Source organism: Grammomys surdaster, unplaced genomic scaffold, assembly GCF_004785775.1.
Source record: "Grammomys surdaster isolate TR1022 unplaced genomic scaffold, NIH_TR_1.0 126109, whole genome shotgun sequence".
NCBI lineage: Eukaryota > Metazoa > Chordata > Mammalia > Rodentia > Muridae > Grammomys > Grammomys surdaster.
This window is the reverse complement of record NW_021620917.1, coordinates 3279326-3290731: the sequence shown is the minus strand read 5'-3', so window position 1 is coordinate 3290731 and position 11406 is coordinate 3279326. Positions and strand designations below refer to the sequence as shown.

Below are 11406 nucleotides of genomic sequence, written 5' to 3'. Positions count from 1 at the left end.
TGGTAGAGCCCCTGCCTAGAATCCCCCAGTGAGGGGCTGGGGTGTGGTTCAGTGGTAGAGCCCCTGCCTAGAATCCCCCAGTGAGGGGCTGGGTGTGGCTCAGTGGTAGAGGCCCTGCCTAGAATCCCCCAGTGAGGGTCTCAGAGGTAACTTGTGCTTAGCATACTCAAGGCCCTTACTTTCTAAGGAAGTAGAGACCAGTCTGATTAACTGAAGGCCTCTTGTGTACTTTTCACTGTGCTACATGACAGGATAGATGTGGACTACTACAATGCCTTTGGCCACTCAAAACACTGGACTTCAAAACTGTGTCTGGTGGCAGCACTGTGACATTTGGTTCTATTGAAGGACCTCAGTCCCCTGGGCTTACCCTGAACTTGAGTCAGCCAACAACAACCAACCACTTAAACTTCTACCCATAGTCTCCACCAATTCTGCCTTATCTGGGAACTGCTTTGGAATAATAGCAGTTCATGCTTTTACCTCCAGGTTTCGAATGAGGCAAGTGAACATTGTGGGTCCTAGCCCCTTCAGCCAGTCATCCCGGGTCATCCAGACCCTGCAGGCCCCACCTGATGTGGCTCCAACCAGCCTCACTGTCCGAACAGCCAGTGAGACCAGCCTGCGGCTACGCTGGGTGGTGAGTTGGGGACTGTGAGTGGAAGCCACTAGTAGTGCCTTCCACATTTGCTGGGGAATCAGAACCTAGCCGTTCCACATTCAGGCGGTTTTCCTCATCAAAGGTAATCCCTTTATTAGACCACAAAGTATTACATTGTATGATTGGTGTAAGATCTAAGAGCAGCCCTGGATGTCTTATTAACTGGTAGCTCCTCTTGCTCTCTTCTTGGAACTCCAAGTGCTCTTTGGGGGGAAGAACACAGAGAGTGCTAAGTGCAGGATCTGTAAGTCCTTAAGCTTGGTCAACACAGAACCAATACTCAATATTTGTAAGAGAGCCAGTCCAGTGTTTAATCAGAACGTTTCTCCCTCAAAATTAAACTGCATTAAAGGAAATTATTTCCAGCAAAAGTCACTAAAAGAATTTTGTTGAGTTGACAGAAGAAAAGTTTCAGGGAAGATAGATCAGAAAGTTGTAGGGATGAGGACAGAAAGATGTGGCTCAATATGTGAAGCCCCTATTGCCCAAGCACGAGAACCTGTATTCAGATCCCCAGCACCTGTGTATAAAGGCAAGCGTGAGGGTGCACATGTATTCTCCAAGCAGTGAGGAGTGGAGACAGGAGAATCCCTAGAGCTTGCTGACCAACTATTTCTGTCACATCTGTACCATAATGGCCATTGTGGTACACAAAGACCCATGCATGAGGAGCACCCAAGGAGGCCTTCATCTTTTCTGTTGCCTTTTGCTTTGGGGTTAGTGAGCTCCAGGTTTAGTGAGAGACCCTGTCTCAAAAAGTACAATGAAGAGTGGTAGAAAACGACATCCAACATCAACCTCTGGCCCTCACAAACATATGCATGTGAACATGTACACGTGTGTGCAACCCAATGTGTGCACATGTGCATACACTAGAAAGTTCTAAGAAAATTCACCTAAGAAACATGTTTTCCATGGTGTTAGACCCATAGGATAGGTTTATTCTTGAAGACCTTCAAAGTTGACAGTTATGAGGTGTTCACTCACACCAGCCTGTCGTTCATTGCCAGCCTCTGCCTGATTCCCAATACAATGGGAACCCCGAGTCTGTGGGCTACAGGGTGAAGTACTGGCGTTCAGACCAACCATCCTTAGCTCTGGCCCAAGTCGTCAATGACCGGCTGGAGAGGGAGCTGACCATCGAAGAGCTGGAGGAGTGGACAGAGTACGAACTGAGGATGCAGGCCTTCAACGCCATTGGGGCTGGGCCCTGGAGTGAGCTGGTGTGGGGCCGCACACGGGAGTCAGGTGAGAGGGAGGTAATGCAGGTATGGAGACGAGGTTCCCCTCTGTATCTCTGTAGAGATGAGGTTTGGTAGCCTTGGATTTCCATGTCCCTGGGTAACAGAATCTCCTCATGTCTCACCTGTGTCTGAGCATCAGAGTTCCAGGCTTTGATGTTAAGCAAAGCTTTGCATAGGCTCTCTTAGTGTTTTGTTTTTGTTTTATTTCCCTGTTGCTGTGATAAAACACACTGGCAAAGTAACTTAAGGGACAAAGATATTATTTGGTTAAAGGTTTGAGGATATGGTGGGGAAAGTTTGGCAACAGGAGCATCAGGCAGCTGGCTACATTGTATCCACAGCTGGCTCCATTGTATCCATGGCTGGTTACATTGTATCCATGGCTGGTTACATTGTATCCACGGCTGGTTCCATTGTATCCACGGCTGGTTCCATTGTATCCATGGCTGGTTCCATTGTATCCATGGCTGGTTCCATTGTATCCATGGCTGGTTCCATTGTATCCATGGCTGGTTACATTGTATCCACAGTCAGGAAGAAGAAAGCAATGAATGCTGCTGCTCAGCTTTCTCCTCCGTACTCCATCCAGGACCCCAGGACAGATAATGATGCTACCTCCTAAGTGGTTCTTCCTCCTTAGTTAACACACTCAGGATAACTCCTCATAGACATGGCCAGAGACTAACCTACTCCTACGTGCTTCCAGGGCCTGTCAAACTGATAACCTATATTAACCATCACCTACTCATATCTGTTCCTTTGGATTTAAACAGGTTCTGGTCTTAATTTTATGATTTTCAAAGTTAATGATAATCTTTATTATCAATGATAAAAAACTTAAGAAGCAGAAATTGTAAGATATCTTTAATATATCAGGCAGTGGGCTGCTCTTTTTGAATGAATGTATACAGCATGTTTAAGGGTCTAACTGCAGTAAGAAGTGGGCCCCTGAATGGCTCAACAGAGTGGCAGATGGTATCTCATTCATTTGGTTCCGAGATGGGAATCTCATTTGTTTGTGGCTACCTTCTGCTGGGTCATTCAAGAATCCAGGCTGTGTTATACCAGGGGACTAACCACAGTTCTGGGATTACAGGCACACACCCGCCACGCTCAGTATATACACACTCCCCTGGCTGAACCACATCCCAGTCCCAAGGAATGCTCTGATACACAGTGTATGTCTGGGGACCCAGCAATGCCCCAGTGAGCATCCCTGCAGAATCACCATTGTGGTGATTGATGTACCTCTGTAAGGACACTAATTTAAAGTGGGGTTTGCCAAGAGCAGTCAGAGCTCTCTTCCAACTGTAGGTTTCATTACATTAGCAAGAAAGGACACAGACTCACTCTGCTATGATTATGTTGATGCCTTAAAACCCTCTCACCTTCCCTAGCTGAGTCCGTGACAAGGAAGGGACCTGGAGACGTTTTTAAAGGAAAGTTTTAAATCTAGCAACAGGCACACCAATAAAATGTTTCTTTGAAGAAACAAAACTTTGCATAGAAAACTAGAAAGCCAGGGATAAAAAGTATTTTATGAAGTTTTAAATTTATCAACAGGCACAGAAGAAAAACAGAAAAAAAAATCACCCATAGCAACAGGAGCTATGCTGGAGTAGCCCCTGTGGATCTTCCCTAGGTGTGTGCTTGTTCATGTGTGTGCGTGTCCATGGACATAGGTATAGGTACACATGTGTGCATGTACATGATGGAGGCCAGAAGTCAACTTCCTTTGAGACCAGGTCTCTCGTTGACATGGAATTGTCAATTAGGCTGGACTGATTGACCAGCAAGCACTGAGGATCCATCTGCCTCAGCTTCCCCAGCACTGGGCTTACAACTGACAGCCACCACACCCCGCTTCCTCCCCAACCCCCCAGGCATAGTATGTTTTGCCTGCATGTATGTCTTATATGCCTGTTACCTGCTGAGTCCAAAAGAGGGCATCAGAGCCCCTGGAATTGTAGTTATAGACAGTTGTAAACTGCTCTGTGGGTGCTGAGAACTGAACCTGAATCCTCTGGAAGAGCAGCCAGTGCTCTTAACTGCTGAGCCATCTCTCTAGCTCCCTGCTTTAAAAATCAAAAAATCAAAATAAAACCATGAGTACTGAGAATCGAACTCAGGCCCTTGTAAATGTAAGGCGAGCATTTTCATCCCCTCAGCTATTCGAGGGTCTTTCTAGGACCCAGCCCGCAATACCCATACAGAGGCTGAGGGGCCAGCCTGGAATCCATGGATGCTGGAGGAGAACCCAAAGTCCTCTTTAGAGACAGTGTTTTTCTATAGGAGACCAAGAGTGTCTGCCACAGAGATCCACCTGTGTCTGCCTTGGCAGTGTAGAGAACAGATGAGCCCAGCACAGCCTGTGCCTGTGTTGGGTTTGGGTTCTGATATGTGCTATCTGTATGCTCTGGATGCTCCCAGAGGAGAAATTAATGTACAAGTCTGACTGCAGAACCCAAAAGCACAAAGAACAACAACAAAAAGGTAGATCAATCAGGCCCCATTGAAATTAAAGTGTCGGGGCTTTAAAGAGGAATATAGGAAACATCATATAGGAAATGAAAAAAAAAATCTCAACTGGAGGATACTTCTCCAACCACTATGTCTGAAAAAGGGTTCAGCTATAAAAATCCAACACCTCTTCCTTCACAGTGAAAAGGCAAATGATCCTGTTAAGAATGGAGCAAGTGCCTGAACAGACAGTTCTCCAGAGACAGAGACAAATGGCTAATAGGCACATGGGGAGGGGCTCAGCATCATTAGCCAGGAAGGAGATGCAAATCCAAGTCATAAGGAGATGCCGCTTCATATCCATAGGAAGGTCAAAACTGAAAACACAGCAGAGCGAGGTTTGTGAGGTGTGGGGGATGCAGAGCTTTACACCGGGCGGGCAGCAGTTGGCATTCTGCAAAATCTGAAACAGATTCACCATCCAACACGGCTAGTGCACTCTTAGGCACACCCCTGTCTTGTGGTGACAGAATATGTTATAGGAAGCAACTTATGGGAAGGAAGGGTTGACTGCGGCTCTCAGTCCTGCCACAGTTGCTGTGGATGGCAGGAATTCTGCAGATGCAAAGAGGGTTCAGGAGCTCACTTCTTCCCCTTAGGCAGTCCAAGAACTTAGCCCAGGGAACGTGCTACCCTCCTTCAGCCTAGGCCTCCACCTCTGCCAGCCTAATCTAGATTATCCCTCACAGGCATGGACAAAGGCTAATCTAATCAAGATATCCTTCACAAGTGTGCCCAAGGGCTTCATGGGTAATTCTAGATCCTGTAAGGCTGACAGTTGGTGTTAGCAGTCACATCAGGTAATCAAAACAGTCCTCCCTGAGACTTAAAAATAATGTCACCAGGGCCAGCCAGATAGCTCATCAGACAAAGGCACTTGGCCCCAAACCTGACAACCTGAGTTCAATCCCCAGGACTCACAGAATAGAGAAAACCAGTTCCTGCAGGTTACCCTCTGACCTCCACATGCTTGCTATGGCATGAGAAGTCCTACCCACATGCATGTACATAACCCTACCACATCCACACACGCACACATCCACAAATAATTATAATAATCTCATAATCCCAAATGGAGGTTAGAAACAAAACCGAACGTTTTGAATCACATGTAAATGATGTGTAACAACGGCTGGAAGCATGGTCTAATGGTCTGTGACAACCTGTGACATACTGTAATGGTACATGGAACTTGAAAAGGGAGGTCACACAGGGAGCAGTGGTCACAGCAGGGAGAACTCCCCTGAAGAGAAAAACAGCTGGGGAAGGAGGGAATAAGCAAGCTGCACTGTTTTGTTTCTGATGAAAGGAGTTTCTAAGAACATATCGAGACTTAAGGTAAATTGGAAAAGAAGTTGAATATACCTTGGAACAGATAATGGGTACAATTCTTCTTTACACCTTCAAAAAAAAAAAAAAGGTAGGCTTTGTCCCAGGGGAATTGAATTGACTGAATCTAGCAATATGTCATTTCCTGTTCTTAACAGCCCTAGCTGGCAGGCTCTCTCCTAGTGGGAAGTGCTAAGTCACCAGGCAATCCTGGCTCTTTGGGGACACAGCTGGGCTTCCTGTGAGTGACTGCTTATGTAACCACATCTTCGAAAATCTACAGTGGTTTGTGGATCTGTAGTGAGAAGTCAGTACTTAGAGCTGCCAAGATTGACCCCATAGGAAACAGGTAGGGGTCCAGGAGGTGGACCAATTTGGTTGCTATGACGATGGCCTCTCTCTCTCTCTCTTTACAGACAGGGACAGTTTTCAGAACGCAGCACAAATGTAGTAGGCATGCAACACATTTGGGGTTGTGATTTTATTTTAAATCAAGTCAGAAAATGGGATATGATCAACAGCATGCTTCCACACTTGTAGCAATAGCAGCTCCTGGTTCTTAGTGGTCCACAGTACTGATTTTATTGATTTTAAAAAATTAAATTGAGCACCTATGTAAATAGTTTTCCAGACAAGACCGTGGTAGCATGTGAGGTCCCCTGGGAGCTGCTGCAGGTAGACCACAAGACATGGCTGCCAGGTGTGTGGCACAGACAAGCCCTTTGCCTCTGAGAACTCAGGCAAGTCATCAATGACTGTTACACTAACATTTTTTTAAGAAAACCTGAATAAATGGCTGCTCACCCCAGACAATGCACCAACCACACACCAAAGTGACGGCTACCCAAGTCCACCTTAGGGAACCAGCGAGCTTAATGGACTCCCTTACAGCACCAGTGAAGGGTTACTGACAGGATCATGGGTGACCAAAAGCAGCTGTGTAGCCACAAACTCCCACCCCATCGTGAACGATGACTTCAACAAAACTGCAGCACAGTCTCCACTTCAGTCAACTTTCAACTTCCTATATAACCTAGCATCTCCCATGATGCCTTGCAGTTGAGGAAAGGCAGGAGAGAGTGATGGGGTGGGGGACCCTATGACCTTCCCTTCCCCTCGTCCAACTTGAAAATATCAATAGCTCCATTAGTCAATTGACCTAGCTCCCTGTGACAGGCTATTTTGTCAAATTGACAGGATCTAGAATCACTTAGGGCATACCTGTGAGGGATTATCTAAATTGAGTTAAGTGAAGTGGGCAGACACATCCTAAGTGTGGGCGGCACCATTCCCTAGGCTGGGGTCCTGGACTGAATAAAAAGGGGGAAGTGAGCTGAGCACCAGCAACCATCTCTCAACTTCCTGTCTGTGGATACCATGTAAGCATCTGCCTCATGCCCCTACAGCCACTGCCTGCCCCACCACGATGGACTGTGTACCCTCAAACTGTGAGCCAAAACCAACCCTTCCTCTGTTAAGTTGCTTTTATCGGGATATTTTATCACAGCAATAGAAAAGTAACCAACATACTTCCTCTTCATTGGGATGGAATGATAATGTTGTACAGCAGTGGTCCTTGCCTGTGGCATGTGTGCCCTCATACACATCCGTGTCATCTCACTAGATCAATAAATGAAGGCATGACTTTCAACTGCCATGTCTAGGAAGAAGTTTCATCTTCTAGTCAGGCTGACTGCCAATTATTGCCCTTGAAACTTTGGGAAGATCACTGAGCTCCATCCTCAGAGGTGTATACATACAATGTTCTTATTTTGGGGCATCACAGACCCATCCTGGCCAGGGAACTAAGGCTGAGCAGTTAGGAGAGGGTATGTGGATCGGATATCAGGTATCTAGGAGGGAAAGGGCGAGATGCTGCCTCTGTGGTGCTGGGCAGAAAGCTAGCCTTTCTAAGCGTGGATGGACAGTGACTTCTGCCATGACTTTCCCCCTAGAAAGATTCCTGTGGGTAGAGAAAGGGGCAAAGATGGATGCCACCCCACATCCATACCCAATGTCATCCAACAGCTTGCTCTGTTAGGCTCTAACTTGAATGGCACCTCCCTCCCTCCCTCCCTCCCTCCCTCCCTTCCACTTTTCTTTCAATAGACATGGCTGGCTATAAACTTGACCCAGTCAAGCCCAACAATTGTCTAGGGGCCTTCATGAATAATGGTAATTTGTCTGAAAATTTTTATTGGAGATTGGGGAGACAGCTCATTTGGTAAAGTGTTTGCTTTGGCAGCATAAGGACCCAAGTTCAAACTCCAGAACTGAGATAAAAATGCTAGACATGGCGGTGTGTGCCTGTAATCAGTGCTAGGGAGATGGGTATAAGAGGCTCCCCAGGCCTCATTGGCCAGTCCACCTTACTAAACCATCAAGCCCCAGATAAAAGCAAGAGAACCCGTCTCAGATAAAACAAGATGGACAGTGTCCTGGGACAGTGTACTTACCCAAGGCTGGTCTCTAGCTTATACAAACACACACATGTACAAATGGAAACACGCTTGTGCACATGTGCACACATAAACAGACATGAAAATAGGAAAACTGTATCACCTTGTGGCAGCACATCCCAAATGGCAGCTTGAGTAATAAGCGTGTTCCCTCATCGTTGTGGACATCTGAGCCTGGGACCAGGTGTCCAGAGGCTTGGACCCTATGGGAGGCTCTGCCCTGGATCTTCCATAACAGAGCCACAGCCTGGGCTGCCTCCTTGGTTTGTGCTTGCATCTCTATGATCTTCCCGCAGCACTGTCCTCGCGTGCCTGTAGTATCCACAACGCTTTCTTGCCCACCCCACGCAGCACTGCAGAGACATATGTCCAAGCCCTGTCACACAGCAGAGATGCTGTGGCCTTGAAATGTGCCCTCCTTCTTCAGCCTGGAGATCCTGGGACAAGGTGTGTCCTTTAGGTCCAAGTCCAGGGGAGCCTTCTGCTCTGTTCAGCTACTCCTTAAACAGTATATCTTCTGACCATTCTCCTGAATTCATCCTTTCCTGTATGGACAGGCTTTGACATGATAATGGGCCCATAAACAAAAAAAATGGCAATTTATAAGAGTGTCCAATGTTTCCACATTGGGATAGGATATTGCCATCTACATGTGTTGGGCTGTATTCATAGCTATCATGGGGCACATGTGTCCCACAGGCCACAGATTAGACAGGGCTAACAGAATATAAAATACTTGTCTATAAAGTTTTGCTGCTGTCTATATTACATTGTATCTGATTCCTGGCACACACATATAAGACAGCTGGTTTCCAGCAAAGAAAACTAACTGAGACAAAATGGCCTAAATGTAAGAGAATTGTGTTACATATACATAGGTCAAAACCTACAAGAACTACCTCCTAGGCAATTCCATAACAAAACAGTCATTTAAATGAAATAGAATGGGAAAGGAGGCATGTTTGAGGCCAACCTGGGCTACATAGTGAGTTGCAGACCAGATTGGTATATAGCAAGTACCATCTCATGATCAGATATATATTAAGGCTGGGATGACGACTCAATCAGTAAAGTGCTTGCCTGGCAAGCATAAGGACCTGAGTCAGAATCCCAAACCCCAGTGTTAGCAGCTAGATGTTGTAGCTCATGCTTGTAATCTCAGGGTTGGGGAGGTGGAGACAGGTGATCACTGGAGCTCATTGGCTAACTAGCCAGTTAACCTAGCCTAATCTGTGAGCCCCAGGTCATTGACAGACCTTGTTTCAAAGCCTAAAGTGACTAAGGAACAAAACTCAGGGTTGACCTCTGGTGTCTGTGTGCATGTATGCACACGCACCAAAGTGTACACACACACACACACAGAGAGAGAGAGAGAGAGAGAGAGAGAGAGAGAGAGAGAGAGGTATACCTGCAAACCCACAGACACACATACACATTTACACAAGAGATACACACATGGAGTACATGCATACTTACACACACACACACACACACACACACACCACAATAAATAGAATAGAATACAGTTTTCCTCAGCCTTACATTTCCAGACCCAGGGCTACAACCCAATCATAGAGTACTTGCCGAGCTGTGTGAGGCCCTGAGATCTATCCCCAGTACTAAAAACACAGACAAGACGACCACGTAGATCCAACTTTCTTCTCTGTCTGCAGAAAGAATCTGCTTCCACTGACCATGCAGGATTAGACTCAATTCGGAATCTGAGACACATGGATACTAGGTCAGGCTCTCCTAGCCCTCCCCACACATGCAGCAACATAATCCCTGGGGTCTGTCCCTCTATACATCACCCCACCCCACCCCACCACTGTTCATGGACTTCCATGTTTTTCTGGTGAACTAGAATCCATCTGAAATTGAGGAATTCCAGTTCAAGATAAAAGCCTGCAGCTCTTTAAGTTATTATCCGAAACAGACAGAGCAGTTTCTTGCTGGCCAGGCTTAGGTAGAATTGAGTTCTAAATATCCAGGATTTATGGAATTTGTTGCTCATATTAAAGAGATTTACATATGTGCTGTGCACCTGCAGGCTTGTCTGATCCACCCTGAACACTCAGAATCACCTCTGTTTCAAGGACAGATTGAGTGGTGTGTGTGTGTGTGTGTGTGTGTGTGTGTGTGATATGCATGCATGTGTGTGCATGTTTGCAGGGGCATGTGAGTATGGTATGTGTGTATGCACAAGCATTTGCATGTTTGTGATATGTTCCTGTGAGTGCCTGTGTGTGTGTGTATGTGTGTGTGTGTGTGTATATGTGTGTGTGTGTGTGTGTGTGTGTGTGTGTGTGTGTATGTGTAAATGGCTCTCTGTTCATAGAAGGCAAGAGACAGCTGGCACTAATTGTGTGACATGTTCTTTTGCAGTTCCTTCAGCAGCTCCTGAAAATGTGTCTGCAGAGGCTGTCAGCTCCACCCAGATCCTACTGACTTGGGCTTCAGTTCCTGAGCAGGACCAGAATGGGCTCATCCTAGGCTACAAGGTACATGTTTATGGTGACTTTGCTCACCTTAGGGGCTGGTAGTAAAGTGTCACAGATATGTCACTTGAGCAAAGAAAAGTTCCTAACTTTTTAGCTTTCTTGTCTGGGAAAGATGGACTGGGAGAAGTGCTTTCCAAGCACCAGTAAGGAGGCAAATACAAGGACCCTGACCAGCATGCCAGGTCCTGGCTTTGGCTGCTCTGGCTGAGACACCCTGGACCCTTAGACCATGAATGGATGCAGCTTCTCTGACTTTGTGAAAGAGCATGACCACAGTAGTCACTTCCCAGAGTTGCTATGAGAAATTAGGGGCTGTATGAAAAGTGGCCCCTGCTTCTTCAGAGTGCTGACTTGCAGTGGGCCTAGGCTGGGCTGACTTCTGTTAGAGTTGGACCTTCCTAGCTTCTCTGGGTCCTATCTTCTAAGTGGCTACCTAGACTCTTTAAATCCTCCTATTTCTTTCTCCTCTGTCAAAGGTGAACAATACAGTTCCCTTACTGTGTCTCTAGCTCTGGTCTCCCAAGCAGCACAATGAGCTTCTCTGGATCTGGTCACTAATGCTATACTGCTCTCATGGAATGATCGGCTGGACTGGAGCAGTAGAGCCCCTGCCTAGAATCCCCCAGTGAGGGGCTGGGGTGTGGTTCAGTGGTAGAGCCCCTGCCTAGAATCCCCCAGTGAGGGGCTGGGGT

The 11406-nt window shown here is 46.7% G+C and overlaps 1 protein-coding gene across 1 annotated transcript in view; it reads left to right on the top strand.

The window, feature by feature from the left end:
* Positions 1 to 11406, top strand: part of Sdk1 (sidekick cell adhesion molecule 1) — a 620720-nt gene that overhangs the window by 494837 nt on the left and 114477 nt on the right. Inside the window, exons 23-25 of the mRNA XM_028756035.1 lie at positions 490 to 640; positions 1672 to 1909; positions 10599 to 10714. Coding sequence (XP_028611868.1) covers positions 490 to 640; positions 1672 to 1909; positions 10599 to 10714 — 505 coding nt within the window. The remainder of the gene's footprint in view (positions 1 to 489; positions 641 to 1671; positions 1910 to 10598; positions 10715 to 11406) is intronic.